Source organism: Eutrigla gurnardus (genome assembly GCF_963514095.1).
Source record: "Eutrigla gurnardus genome assembly, chromosome: 6".
Lineage (NCBI taxonomy): Eukaryota > Metazoa > Chordata > Actinopteri > Perciformes > Triglidae > Eutrigla > Eutrigla gurnardus.
This window is the reverse complement of record NC_139920.1, coordinates 18,874,471-18,887,989: the sequence shown is the minus strand read 5'-3', so window position 1 is coordinate 18,887,989 and position 13,519 is coordinate 18,874,471. Positions and strand designations below refer to the sequence as shown.

Sequence of the window (13,519 nt, the reverse complement as noted above, 5' to 3'; positions counted from 1 at the left end):
TTCATAAGCTCAAGCAAGAAAATAAATAAATAAATAAAAGCATGGCCTGCAGTTTCCTCAACCAGGTGAGTCTCTTGGTTTTTGCCGTGTCTCGCGTGTGTGTATCCCCGCCCGTGACACCGCGTCATCCCTGCGTTGTGTTGCAGGACGAGGCGTCTCCGCCGGCTCTGACGGACCTGTGCCTGACCCACGTGAGCCAGAACCTGGACTGGTTCTGTGCGAAGCACCCCGATGGCTCCCTGTGCTTCAGAGAGGCTGTGCTCTTCCCACAGGAGCTGGCGGACCAACTGCTGGCAAAGATGGCCTCTGAAGGTAAACCTGGACCTTTTTATACAATTATAAAGACACTCCCCAATAGAGTTGGTGACTTAATTTGTTTCACCTGTCGAATAGCTGCAATCGTCTCTTTGATTAAAACAAAAACAATCTTTTTTGACTTGAATACCAGATGCTTAATCTGAACCCTAGCTCAGTCCTGTAGGTGAACCCTTAAACTCAACTGGCTCCATTACAGGTCTGCTGAACGACAGCACGGTGGGCGTGTTCCACAACTGTGAATACCTGCGGCTGAGACGAGCCTGCATCCGCACGGCACGGATCTCCGCGGAGGCCTTCCAGAAAGCCCTCTGCCCCCACAGGCTGCTGGAGCTGGATGCGGCCCGGGTCAACGCAGACCTCACCATCCCCGACATTCTTCAGGGACTGGCCACCAATAAATACTGTCAGGTAAAGCGAGACCAGTGTGCCTTTTGCTCCCTTGATATTGAAATCATCCAAAAGTGATGGTTGGGGTTTTGCTTCTTCACACAGGAGTCCCTGCAGCGACTTGTCTTGACGGGTCTCTCCATGTCGTCTCTGGAGGAACCCATCCAGCATCGCTTCAGCTCCCTCCGGGGCCTCCGCTCCCTCTCTCTAGCAAACGTGGACTTCTATGACTCCGGGCTCACGGACGTGTGTTCCCTGCCTCGGCTGGAGAGCCTCGACCTCTCCAACACGTCGGTCACCAACCTGAGTCCGCTGCTGGGCCTGAAGGAGCGGCTGCGCTCGCTGACGCTGCACCAGCTGAAGAGGCTGGAGATGAGCACGGCTCAGCTGCTGGGAGTCATCGGCCAGCTGGATGTGTTGCAGGTGAGTGGAAGGACGGAGCTGCGCGTTCTCCATGCTTTCACCCGCCATGCTGATAAATATATATATATTTTTTTAACTTGTGCAGCATCTGGACATCAGTGATGATAAGCAGTTTACCTCTGACGTGGCTCGCCAACTGCTTGGACAGCCGGGGATCCTGCCTGCTCTCGTTTCCCTGGATGTGTCGGGGAGGAAACAGGTGTGTGAAGGGAAGGGACGGGATTGGATTTTTTTTTTTACACGATTTTACACAAAATCGACACATCTGACTTGGAAAAAGGTGTCTAGCTTCCATTTGTAGTAGACAAGTGATTAACAGAGCCTGATTTATAAAAATAGAGGATACAAAACTACATTTTTTTTAAATTTAATTCATCATTTTGATTTTTGATCAACTTATTTAAGATTATTTTTCTCTAAGCATGTGTCTTATCTGTGATGCCAGTATGTTTTAGTGTCAATTTAAGAGTTTTAAGCACATTGATGATTATCAGGATAATATAGTGAATCACAATTCGGTTATGTGAACATCGCAGGTCACGGATGCAGCTGTCAAGGCGTTTGTCGAGGAGAGACCGGGGATGACCTTCGTGGGCCTTCTGGCCACAGATGCCGGGTTTTCTGACTTCTTCTCCGGTGAAGGAACTCTGAAAGTAGGCATAGAAATGTACATTAACATCGACAACATGACGCATAGAAATGGCGTCCTCTGCAATGAACTGTGTTTTACCAGGTAACAGGAGAAGCCTTCGAGACCCAGATCTGTGAGGCCCTGCGTCGCTACAGTGAGAGGGAAGGTTTTGTGAGAGAGGCTCTGTTCCATCTGTTCAGCCTGACCCATGTCATGGAGAAACCGCGGCCCGACATCCTCAAGGTGAGCCCTCATCCCATTTAAGCTGATCTAGATGATGATATTGTTATGATTTATTATGCTTAACGTGACTGCAGGGCACCTTTAACTGGTTATGAGACTCCGTTTAATACTGATATCTCTACACGACCAACGCAAGTGAAGGAGACCAGCAGCAAGAATGGCTATTTCTATATATTCCTAATGCTTGTCGTCTGTGCCACTGGGTCGGATTCCAGCGAAATCAGACCAAATCATGCAGGTTCACTAGAATGTCCTTCAGCTCAGACTCCAACGGCAACCAGCCCGCCGTGGCCAGTTCCAGTTTTGCGGGGACCTTTTGACTTGCAGTCGGTGCTCCAGCGGGAGGTGGAGAGCTTTGTGCCCGGCAGCAGAAGCTGAGCTCCGCCTCGCTGCTCCGCCGGTCCCTGCTGGGAGCCAACCCTGGCCCCTGGCCGTATTGCTGGGCCTGCTGGAGGGAAGGGAGGCACGGGAGAACCATTAGCGAGACAAATCGGGACGCACTGTCGGGCCCCGCTGCAGTAAAATGAGGGGTTTTCCAAAGGGAATCTGGTGCTCAGGCACACTGCCGATTTGTCCTCAGCTTCAAGCGATACATGTAATACCTGATAATGTTAATATTGCATTCCTCTCCTCTTGTTTTTCCTAGCTGGTAGTTTTGGGTATGAAGAATCACCCGGCCACTCTGAACGTCCAGCTGGCTGCCAGCGCCTGCGTGTTCAACCTGACCAAGCAGGACCTGGCAGCGGGGATGCCAGTGCGACTGTTGAGTACCGTCACTCAGCTTCTACTGGAGGCCATGAGGACGTTCCCCAACCACCAACAGGTAGGTTCATGTCTGCACTGCTGTCATAGGGGGACGCAGCATGGAGCGACATCAATTGGTTAAAAAAAAAACAAATCGATCAATCAATTCACCAGCAGTCTGATAACGTTTGGTTTCTTCGTCTGTAGCTGCAGAAGAATTGCCTGCTGTCTCTGTGCAGCGATCGCATTTTGCAGGAAGTTCCCTTCAACAGGTGAGAAGTACTCTTTTTTTTAACGGGTACAAAGTCGTCGTGTCAGTGTGTTTACAACAGGAACCTCTTCTTCCCGTGTTCAAGGTTTGAAGCCGCCAAACTAGTGATGCAGTGGCTCTGCAACCACGAAGACCAGAATATGCAGAGGATGGCTGTGGCTATCATCTCCATACTGGCTGCTAAGGTACAAGTTGTTTTTGTGTATTAATAGTGCATGTGCTGTTATTAATGCATAGTTGAGTTGTTTCTTAAACACGGAGCCGTTTGCTTTTTCCAGTTGTCCACGGAGCAGACGGCTCAGCTGGGAGCCGAGCTGTTCATCGTGAAGGTGAGGTTCTCGTTTCTGATGTCTTTACTGATTTGCAAAAAGAAAAAGAAAAAAAGGCACATTTTCATTTACTAACATACGCCTCCTCTTCCGCCTGCAGCAACTGCTCCACATAGTGCGTCAGAAGGCGACCCAGGGCGTGGTGGACGCCACCCTCAAATTTACGCTGAGCGCGCTCTGGAACCTCACCGACGAGTCGCCCACAACCTGCCGCCATTTTATCGAGAACCAGGGCCTCGACCTGTTTATCAAAGTTCTGGAGGTACACACGAATGTCAGCATGTACACGTGAATGAACCGCAACAACGAGGAGCAGATAGTCGTTAATCATCACGTTGCTCTGCAGATGCATGTTTGCCTTCGGGGCGGGTTGACTCACTGTTGTTTTATTCCGACTCCCTCCCCCCACAGTCCTTCCCCAGCGAGTCCTCCATTCAGCAGAAGGTTCTCGGTCTGCTGGTGAGTTTACCGCTCTCTCATTACCCTTTCTAGAAAAACTGCACGGATTTACAATACTAACATGCGACTGTTCACCTCTCACCGTCGGTCCGCGCAGAACAACATCGCCGAGGTCGGGGAGCTGCACGTGGAGCTGATGGTGCAGGGCTTCTTGGACCACATCAGCAACCTGTTGCACAGTCCAGAGGTGGAGGTCAGCTACTTCGCCGCGGGCATCCTCGCACATCTGACGTCACGGGGCGAGGAAGCCTGGACGCTCAGCCCCGAGCTCCGGTCCTCGCTGCTGGAGCAGCTGGTAGGAATCTGCAAAACTGCTCGTACACACGGATGCTGCACGCCGTTATTTTTGAGATTGTGTGTTTGAGGCTTTTGCATTTGTGTGTCTCTCTCTCTCTAGCATGATGTCATCATGAAGTGGCCCGCGCCTGAGTGTGAAATGGTGGCCTACAGGTGAGATGCAGCTTTGTTGAAGTTCCTGGTCATGTTAGTCCCAAAGAATTGAGTTCTTCTTTCAACCTTGAAAGTTACTGTAGTTTCAGAAAGTAGTTCCTCCCGACCAGCGTATTTTTTGAGGGGTTAAATGTCCCTGGAATTTAATTTAGACCCTGGTCCCAGTGATCAAAATGCAATAAGTTCCTCAAAAAGGTCCCAATTCATGGATTCAAAGTTCCTGCAATCAATAACACGATTTTATGACAAGAACCTGATTCAGCATTCCTTATTCAAGGCCTGTGTAAATGTTCTAACCTGAGACACAGACTGCATGCTAACTATGTTGTTGTTGTCTCCCATGCATCAGGTCATTTAACCCCTTCTTCCCCCTCCTGGAGTGCTTTCACACCCCCGGCGTCCAGCTGTGGGCGGCCTGGGCCATGCAGCACGTCTGCAGCAAGAACGGTGAGATTAGCTTCATTCACGAAGAGTCTCCAGTCTAGGCGGTTTCTTGATAGATTTGATGCTGTGCGCTCCCGCAGCCGCGCGCTACTGCAGCATGCTGTTGGAGGAGGGCGGCCTGCAGCAGCTGGAGCTCGTCCACACGCACCCGCAGACCCACAAAGACGTGGAGCTGTTGGCTCAGAGCATCCTGGAGAGCCTGCAGCGCCACAGAGCCCGCACCGGCCAGCCCGCACAGACGCACACAAGCCAGCGCCCGCCGCCAACGCCGCAGTGACCTCACCGAGGTAAAGACTCGCACGCTGGAGGTGATTCATCCATAACCGTCTCAAAGTGGTTTGTCAGACTTTTACGTTTTCTTTTTCAGGGAACGAGGCTTCCTGACGTGTGTGTGTGTGTGTGTGTGTGTGTGTGTGTGTGTGTGTGTGTGTGTGTGTGTGTGTGTGTGTGTGTGTGTGTGTGTGTGTGTGTGTGTGTGTGTGTGTGTGTGTGTGTGTGTGTGTGTGTGTGTGTGTGAGACACTACATTACAGAACAAAGGCCATGCAATTCTTTGCACACACACGAAACTTATTTATTTTCTTCGTTTCAAAGCGAAAGCGTTTTCTGTGTGCGTGTTGATGTTGTGATAGAAAAAAAAATGTAAATTATGAGAACTTGTGGTCAGTTGAGCTCAGATCTCAACCTGAGCTTTGCGTCTGTGTTCTTGTTAGTCCAGCATTATGATGATTTTAGTAACGGCCAAAAAAAATAAAATAAAAAAAGCCTGTCAGTGCGACGCATACAAATCCCAGTTTGAACCCCCCAGAAGCTCCGCGGCGGGTTCTCGACCACCTCCAGCTCCCGCGCGGGACCCTGGTCGGCTGAAACGGGACGATTGTTTTTAGCTCGTCGGATATACGCATGCTGCGAGCTCAAGCATGCCCAGTTTGTCCGAACGCTCGTACCGTGCCTGCCCCTTTTTGTTCACAGCAGCGTTCTGTCCACTGAAGCCTCCGGGCCCTCCATACTGCTGTTCCTCTCCTCTTTGTTCAGTCTTTTTGATCAGCTTTTTGATTTGAAGCGACGGGACACTTGCCCGGGGCGTGTTCAGTGGGTTCAAATGTTCCAAACATTTAAGATGGAAACCTAAATTACAGAGTTTTGCGGAGCTGCAGTTTTTCTCCCCTCAACGTTTCAAAGTCGGAAACCCGGAGATCCAGAGTAGAATCCAAACTAGCAGTTAGGTCTGGTGGCAATAAGGATTTTGTTGGCTGTGCTTTCCAACGCGTCTTTAAAAAGCAGACAGCGCTTCGGTGTGAGCATGTGTGTGTACGTCTGTACAAGTAGCTGCATCTTAAAACGCGTGACTGTGATGTGTACATTATAATAGAAAAGCAGTGGAATAAGTCATTGGTTGTTCTGGATTGTTGCATGGAATTTATTGAGATGTGGGGGAAATATGCATGAGTTTTTTCTGCCATTTTGACCTGGTTCACTTCCTGTCGAGAAGCCAACATTCGCCCGTGATCTCCTCTTTTTCCTCCGAGGTCTCGTCGTTTTCTATGCAAAATCAAAACTCATGTGGTTTATACAAACCGCTGTCGAACCCCCCGATACGTTTGTGAAGCAAATTTGGAGTCACACCACGACTTGTATGCTAATGGGCATAAAGATAATGTATCGTATGGTATTCTGAAACAGCAATTGAATTACAATCTTTCGATCAGTTAATCGCTAATCATGCCTGAGCTGATCTCGGCAGCTTCAACGAGGGCAAAGGTCACACACAGTCCTTTTTGTTGGTTTTCCCCGGTCCTCCTGACATGTCGGATTGTTTAGTTGAGCCTCTGAACGTTGGCCAGTAGGAAGAAAAAAGTCCAGGTACGGTACGTCTGATTGTGCCATGTTGCTGCTGAGAGTCACGTTTTCAAAGTTTGGAAATAAAAGAATGTACATTCCCCTAAACTGGAGAGGACACGTGTGTGTGTTGCCTTTTTTTATTCCAAAGAAGTGTGAGACGTGTGAATGAAACAATATAAACCTACTTTATTTTTTTTAAACTTTTAATCAAATTAAAGTCTATGGAAGCCCATTTCTGAAAGTTAACGATTCTCATTATTGTGACACCAAGTCATTATTATGAGATGTTAAGTCAAATTAGTGATAGTAAAAATGATGAAAGTGTCATAAATCATGATGATTTTCTTTTTCCTTTCTCTTTCATTACCTGGTTTAAATGAGCTTCCATAAAAAAGTCCATCTCTGAATATCACACTCAGGCCGACCTTCCCTGGCGTTTGGACACACTGGGATGAGCACACAGAATCAGTGGTGTTAATTGTCCATCATCGAGATCTTCAACGGGAGGTCCGTGACCCCTGGGGGGGTCCGCAGAGTTACTGCAGGGGGTCCCTGAAATGACTTTTTTTCTTCAAATATTTTAAATGTCAAAAAATACACATTAACAACCGATAATAATCACATATAAATGTTCCTATTTATTAAATGTTGTGATGTGATGAAATGCCAATATAGATTTAAAATATGTTCTATAAATATATGAATCTGTCAATTATTTGAATGGCTTAGCATTGTTTACATACATTATTACAAAGTACTTGTAATGCATGGCCTCTGTTCGGTCACACAGCTGTGGGGAGTTGTGCTTCTGTGTGAGACAAACAGAGTTCATTCCCCGGTGTAGCGCGGCGGCCTCTTCTCCAAGAAGGCAGCCATGCCCTCCTGTCTGTCCCGCGTGGGGATGACCTGCAAACAGAGGGGGCGGGGCCTCAGAGGGTTTCACAGACGGCGGACTGCTGAGCCCTGCTTCGATTCTAAGCACAACAAATCACGGGGAGCATCTGCGTCTGACTTGCAAACGAGGATTTGCGAAAAGATGATTAACGTCCCGTGATTCTTACCCGAGCGTAACACATCCTCTCTATCGCCATCGCAGAGCCGATGTCCACCTAGAAGAGACAGACTTCAGTCACGACCAGCTGGTGTAGAACACAAATAAATCAGGTCGATGAGTCACCGACGTACCTCGACACCTCTGTTCATTGCCTCTTTAGCCATCTGCACAGCGATGGGAGCCTGGAGAGAGGAGACAGTTAGACAGTCTGAGACATGACGAACAAAAAACGAAAGGTGGAGGCACATTTGTAAAGAGAAAAGGTTTGAAAGACGTGGGTGTTCACGAGGCAGGGGCGTGTCTGTCGAAAGACTGAAGAGTTGCATTGTGGGAAATGTAGGATTGAATGTTTGATCGAAAACTAGGAGTCAAAACAAAAGGATGTCACGGACACGGTTGTCTCTTGAAAATCCTCCAACTTCATTAAAGTTAAAAGGAGTATCAATTAAAATGGAGCTGAAACGTAACTTAAAGAACATCCAGCTTCTGTAGGCGGGACATATCATAAACAAAAATGTTTTATTTCAGCATATATTGTTAAATCGGTGCACAATAAAAAAAAAAATCTAAAAAAAGAGTTAAAAAGCCTTTTTTTTTTCATTTCAGCTTGACTTATTTTTCGCAGCCCCTGCAGACAAAAGCAGTTTCTGAGCACCAGAGTCCTTTAAGAAAACCACTCAACACACACCAACGCAAGCGTGCCGGTTCCTGTGTGTGTGTGTGTGTGTGTGTGTGTGTGTGTGTGTGTGTGTGTTCAGTGCTATTTGTGGTCCGTTTCTCCACTTGACTGCCACTCCGGCCCGGCTGACTGCGGGCGTCTGAACCGGAGTGAAAGAAACACGGAGCGACAGAGGCCTGAAGGAGACGGGGAGGGAGGGAGGGAAGAACACACGAGGGATGAGGAGGATGGAGATGGAGACGGGCGGGTGAGGAAGGAGGAGGGATGCATGGCTGTGTGTTGCGTCACCTGGGGCAGGATCTCTCTGGCCAGGCCGAGCGCCTCTCGGTGGGCGGCGTCTCCGCTCCGGTTCTGCTCCACGGCTCTGTTCACGAGGCCCATCTCCAGCGCCGCCTGCCCGCCCACGCGGCGACCTGACGGCGACACAGACGGAGAGCGTGACGCACGAGCGTCCCGTTTCCACGGGAACAAAACGTGTCAACATTTGTGTAACCACCTGTGAAGATGAGCTCCTTGGCCAGAGCGACGCCGACCATCCTCGGCAGCCGCTGACTGCCCCCTGCAGGACAAAGGTCAAGGTCAACGTCTCACAGATGCTTTTGTGTGTCTCTCTGCGTGCACGTTCAGTACTTTGCAAAAGGTCATTTGTGTGACCTTATGTTTTTGGTCTTACCCGCCCCCGGGAGCAGCCCTCGCGTCGTCTCGATCAGACCCATCTGTGCAGAATAGGCTGCAAAACACACACACACACGTGCACACACACACACACACACACACACAGCAGTTGAAGGTCGGCGCCACCATTAGGCTGGGGAGGGCGTAAGTCTGACTGATGCCTCCTGTCAGAGCGATAGACGTAAACACCTGCGAACCTATAGCTCGTCGGCCCTCAGCCAATCGCCGAGCTTTCACAGGTCACATGTGGGCTCGACTGCACCAACAGCTGGGCAGATGTGTCCGGCCTTCGCCAGCTATCATTAGTCTCTGAGCTCAGCAGCAGATCATTCATACTTCGGGGGGGAAACAGTCACGATTTCAGCTCCTAGATTCCTTTTAATTAACTTTAAGTTCTAATAATCTTATTTGCCAGCATCATAAAAAGGTATGTTCTGCAGAGTTTTTTTAAACAAAAGGTTAAGTTCTGAAATATTTATCTAATAGTAATAATTAGGATCTTGACTTACAACTAAAACTGATGATTTATTGTTTTGTTTGTTTTTTGTTTATGTAAACAACTAATGGTTATAGTTATATCATTTCCTGCACCCTAAGTTGAAATCTTCAGATGTCCACAATCCAAAGATATTCAGTTTAATGTCACGTATGACAGAACGTCAAGTCATCACATTTTAGTCATCACATCGCTTTTTTTTGTTGCTTAAACGATTTGATTATGAACAACTGTTGCAGCTCTGGGAGCAATATTCTGCCTATGTTTATGAATCGTTAAAATAATTTTAAATATAAAAAAGCAAGGACAGGAACATAAGAGTTTGGCCCGATGTTGTAACATTAACATAAATGTCTGTGAGGGAGACGATTCTGCAGGACAATACATTGAGAACCGTGGTTCTAATCCACACTGATGGCTGAAGGGAGGCTCGTCAATCTGGATCAATGGCCCTAAGTGGTCCGTCGGGACTCGACCGCCAATCTGATCCGATCCAACCGGACCGGCGACAGCCGGGACGAGAAGATGACGTCCCCTTTTCATACACAATTAAAGATACGTTGAATATTGAATACACTCCAGCACGATGCCGACTCATCCCACCGGACGGCTGAAGGTTCAGAGGTCACTCACCGGCGGTGCGGAGGTCACAGGCCAAGGCCAGCTCCAGCCCGCCTCCCAGGGCGACGCCGTCCATGGCTGCGATGGTCGGCATGGGCAACGACGCTGCGGTCAGAGGAGGGTTCGTAAACACACTGTGAATGTTGGGGAACAATCACTCTGGACTCTCTCTCACCTATCTGAGTCATGAGGGATCGCAGGCCGTGAACGAACAGGTCAGACTCGTTGGCGTTCATCAGAGCCCTCTCTTTCAGGTCTGCACCTATGGGTGACGTGAAAACCGGCTGTGATCACAGACTCCAGAGAGTGAGCGTGGCGGCTTTTTCAGATGCCGAAGACGACACTTACCCGCACAGAAAACACCCGGCACCAAACTCCTGAAGACCACCACGCGAGCTGCTGAGTCACCGGACAGAGTGGACGCCAGCGCGCTCATCTGCACCCACGGGACACGCCGTCTTAGTCAGCGTGTGTGTGTGTGTGTGCATGTGTGTGTGTGAGAGAGAGAGTGATGGTGATGTAGAGGTCTGCTCACCTGTGACACAAATACGTGGCCCAGAGCGTTTCTGGCCTTCTGTCGACACATCAACACCTCCACTATCCCTGAGACAGAGAGAGAGGGAGAGAGAGAGAGTGAGAGAAAGAGAGAGAGACAGACAGAGAGAGAGTGAGAGACAGAGAGAGAGAGAGAGAGAGAGAGAGAGATAGAAAGGGAAATTGAGAGAGAAAGAAAGTGAGAGAGAGTGAGAGAGGAATAAACAGGAAAGTAAACACTGGTCTGTGGCACTTGTGGGATTATAACCTGTTCTTCCTCTGCGAGTAATGCACATGTTTCTGCGGTGACGTCACACAGTGAGTGTGTCATGTTAGTGAGTGAAACGTTGTGAACAATGTTGAATCCCGTCCGCGTGTCCCTCCTACCTTCGTCGTCTCCCTCTAACCGCTTTAGATCCACCTCGACCGGGTCCGTCGCCTCCGTGTGCAGCCCGCGGCTGTGAGCGCGACTGCACGCCGTCAGAGTGCGACCGTCACCGGGCAGCAGTCGCGATCCGCCCCGGGGGATCCGGTGGGCCGTGTGGCCGTGCGTTTCCCGCAAAATCACCGCCGGCCACCGGCTCGATGAGCACCTGGGCCGCGCCAGTCTGCGGAGGACGGTTGCCATGTTTGATCCCTCTCAGAAGCAGGAAGGTGATCGGAGGAGCTGCAGGATGTTTGTCTTTCTTCCTGTGAGAGGAGGGACTTCATACGGCAGACGGGGGGCTCAACCGGCCCCTGGGTCTCTTTGTTGTTTTATGTCTATTTGCAGATGTTTTAAATATATCTGCATAGTTGTTGTTGTAGTCTTTTGTGTGTCTTTGTAGTTCCTGTGTCTCTTTACTGTCACGTATGTCTCTTTGTGTCATTCTTCCCGGCAGTTTGTTGTCCCTCATGTTGTTTTGTGTCTCTTTGTGGTCTTTTTATTTTTTATTTTGCTGTCATCACGAGTGTCTTTGAAGCTGTCTTAAATAACTTTAAAGTTGTTTTTGGTATCTTTGTAGTATTTTTGTGTCCTTGTATTTGCTCTGTGTCTTTTTTGTTGTTGTAATTTTGTTTTGCCCCATTTCATAGTTATTGTGAGTTTCTGTGTCTGTGTTTCACAGCAGTTCTGCATCTCGTAGTAGTTTTGGTCTCTTTGCAGTCTTTTTGTGTCTCCTTGTAGTCATTTTGCATCTCTTAGTAGTTGTTTTGGTCTATTTGTAGTCATTTTGTCATGTTTCTCTGCAGTCCTTTCGAGTCGCTTCCTGGCCGGTAAGTGTCTCTTCCAGTTACATTTTTTTTTTTTTTTTGGTGAAGGCCCCTGGGCTTGTGCCCGGTCGGCCCCGTTCAGTAATCCATGCAGGCAGAGAGCCAGACACGTAATGATATTCTGTCAATTAATCAGTTATGCTTGAAATGATGAAGTGACTTTGGTATCATTTTTACACTTGATACCAGTAACTGTTTCACACAGCAAAACTTTTGTTATTGTGAAAGTTTGTCTTTTACTTCTTCTACGCACGCACGTACACACACACACACACACACACACACACACACAGTATTGCGTTCTGTCTGCAGAGTGTCCAGTCTTTGGCCAGACAGAGTTGATGTAATGTTTTCCGTCACGCTGCCCATGTCTAGTCTGACCATACATTATTGAGCGGGTCTTTACAGGTTATGCAATTACACAGTCAGAGGCTCTGATGACACAACAGTCTGAACACAGAGAGCCGATCTGTGTGTGTGTGTGTGTGTGTGTGTGTGTGTGTGTGTGTGTGTGTGTGTGTGTGTGTGGTCCAGACATTGCAATAGAAATATTGTGATTGTAAAAGCGCCTTTGTGAACTATTACAAAGTATATATATCAATCACCAATACATCAATCAGTATTGCACCAATCCCTTCTGCCACGGCGAGCACGCTTGTTGCAGCTGCCTGCCTTTGTTGGTTCTTCCACTAACTCTGGTTAGTGAATCAGATGAATGTGTAACCGAGATGTAAACCGGTCCTGAGCGTGGAGCTGCAGGCCGACGGGGTCAGGAGGCCGACGGGGTTAAGATGAGTTAAGAGGAATTTAAACTCTCACCACAACTCAATAGAAACATATTTTCACTCACGCAGAAGGAAAGAGACAACAAGACATGCGCGGAGGTTATTTGAGAGTTAAAGAGAGGGCCAAGTGTGCGGATTCTGTTGCGGTGCAGGTGAAATGTCACCCGGTGATGGACTACTCTGCTTCGGGAGGCTGCTCCGATGTGGATGTCTGGCGAGTGTGTGCTTCTCCTCCCACGTGTTCGGTGCCTCGAGATATAAATCTGACGGTGACGTTTGAGTGACGGGAAGCGAGCCTGATGGCCTCTGACGAGCACAGACTGTCGGCCGGATGAATCGCACACACAGGTCTGGCGACGTCTAAGCAGCAGGAAACGCAGACGTGGTATCCATTCATCATCAAAACTGACAAAAGGAGGAAAGCTGTTTGGTCCAGCGTGATTGCCCGATCACTTCCTGGCTTCAACAAACATATTTAACATACTTAAAGAGGACCTATTAGTCCTTTCCTCCAGAAGATGCCGTTTTTGGAAACGTCCTTTGTATGGATTTCTAAAGGCAGTTGTTGCTCACAATCACTTGTATCACTATTCCTCAGCTGTTATCTGGTTATGGTAAGGGGCTGGGACATTCCTGACAAACACAACAACCCGGTGGACCAATCAGAGCAGACCAGGCTTTTTGGGAGGGAGGGACAGGACGTCAAACAGTGTTTCAGAGTGAGGCTGCAGCACAGCCAGGGTAGGAGGCATTAAAAGCAAGTACACAGACCTGAACGTACAAGAATGAACCAGAAAAGGAGCGTGATGGTCCTCTGTAAGTCGATGCCAACCAAGAAGCAGTTCCCCCCCTATCCTGCAGGGGTCAGCCTCGCATCAGAGGGT

General features: G+C 48.7%; 2 protein-coding genes across 2 annotated transcripts in view; one reads left to right on the top strand and one right to left on the bottom strand.

Moving 5' to 3' along the window:
• Positions 1–5,210, top strand: part of zyg11 (zyg-11 family member, cell cycle regulator) — a 5,805-nt gene extending 595 nt beyond the window's left edge. Inside the window, exons 2-19 of the mRNA XM_084011796.1 lie at positions 5–65; positions 147–312; positions 515–726; positions 811–1,128; positions 1,214–1,327; positions 1,665–1,781; positions 1,862–2,002; positions 2,649–2,825; positions 2,954–3,018; positions 3,103–3,202; positions 3,296–3,346; positions 3,447–3,608; positions 3,758–3,805; positions 3,903–4,100; positions 4,203–4,255; positions 4,605–4,702; positions 4,780–4,986; positions 5,067–5,210. Of these exons, the coding sequence (XP_083867922.1) occupies positions 42–65; positions 147–312; positions 515–726; positions 811–1,128; positions 1,214–1,327; positions 1,665–1,781; positions 1,862–2,002; positions 2,649–2,825; positions 2,954–3,018; positions 3,103–3,202; positions 3,296–3,346; positions 3,447–3,608; positions 3,758–3,805; positions 3,903–4,100; positions 4,203–4,255; positions 4,605–4,702; positions 4,780–4,976 (2,241 nt within the window). The 5' untranslated portion in view covers positions 5–41 and the 3' untranslated portion in view covers positions 4,977–4,986; positions 5,067–5,210. The remainder of the gene's footprint in view (positions 1–4; positions 66–146; positions 313–514; positions 727–810; positions 1,129–1,213; positions 1,328–1,664; positions 1,782–1,861; positions 2,003–2,648; positions 2,826–2,953; positions 3,019–3,102; positions 3,203–3,295; positions 3,347–3,446; positions 3,609–3,757; positions 3,806–3,902; positions 4,101–4,202; positions 4,256–4,604; positions 4,703–4,779; positions 4,987–5,066) is intronic.
• Positions 5,211–6,797: 1,587 nt separating this feature from the next.
• Positions 6,798–11,281, bottom strand: echdc2 (enoyl CoA hydratase domain containing 2). The gene is made up of 11 exons (XM_084011797.1): positions 10,987–11,281; positions 10,601–10,668; positions 10,414–10,501; positions 10,241–10,327; positions 10,078–10,170; positions 8,947–9,003; positions 8,770–8,832; positions 8,562–8,686; positions 7,726–7,776; positions 7,602–7,649; positions 6,798–7,446 (listed from the first exon to the last, which is right to left on the bottom strand). Exons 1-11 carry the CDS (start codon positions 11,225–11,227, stop codon positions 7,369–7,371), a joined length of 999 nt encoding a protein of 332 aa, XP_083867923.1. The 5' UTR covers positions 11,228–11,281; the 3' UTR covers positions 6,798–7,368.
• Positions 11,282–13,519: the final 2,238 nt, after the last annotated feature.

Excerpts from the sequence above, each read along its gene's own strand:
- echdc2 (XM_084011797.1), bottom strand. The coding sequence starts at position 11,227 with ATGGCAACCGTCCTCCGCAGACTGGCGCGGCCCAGGTGCTCATCGAGC. Across the intron at positions 10,669-10,986 it reads GTTAGAGGGAGACGACGAAG|GGATAGTGGAGGTGTTGATG; the intron begins GTAGGAGGGACA and ends TCTCTGTCTCAG. Across the intron at positions 7,447-7,601 it reads AGAGGATGTGTTACGCTCGG|GTCATCCCCACGCGGGACAG; the intron begins GTAAGAATCACG and ends CTCTGTTTGCAG.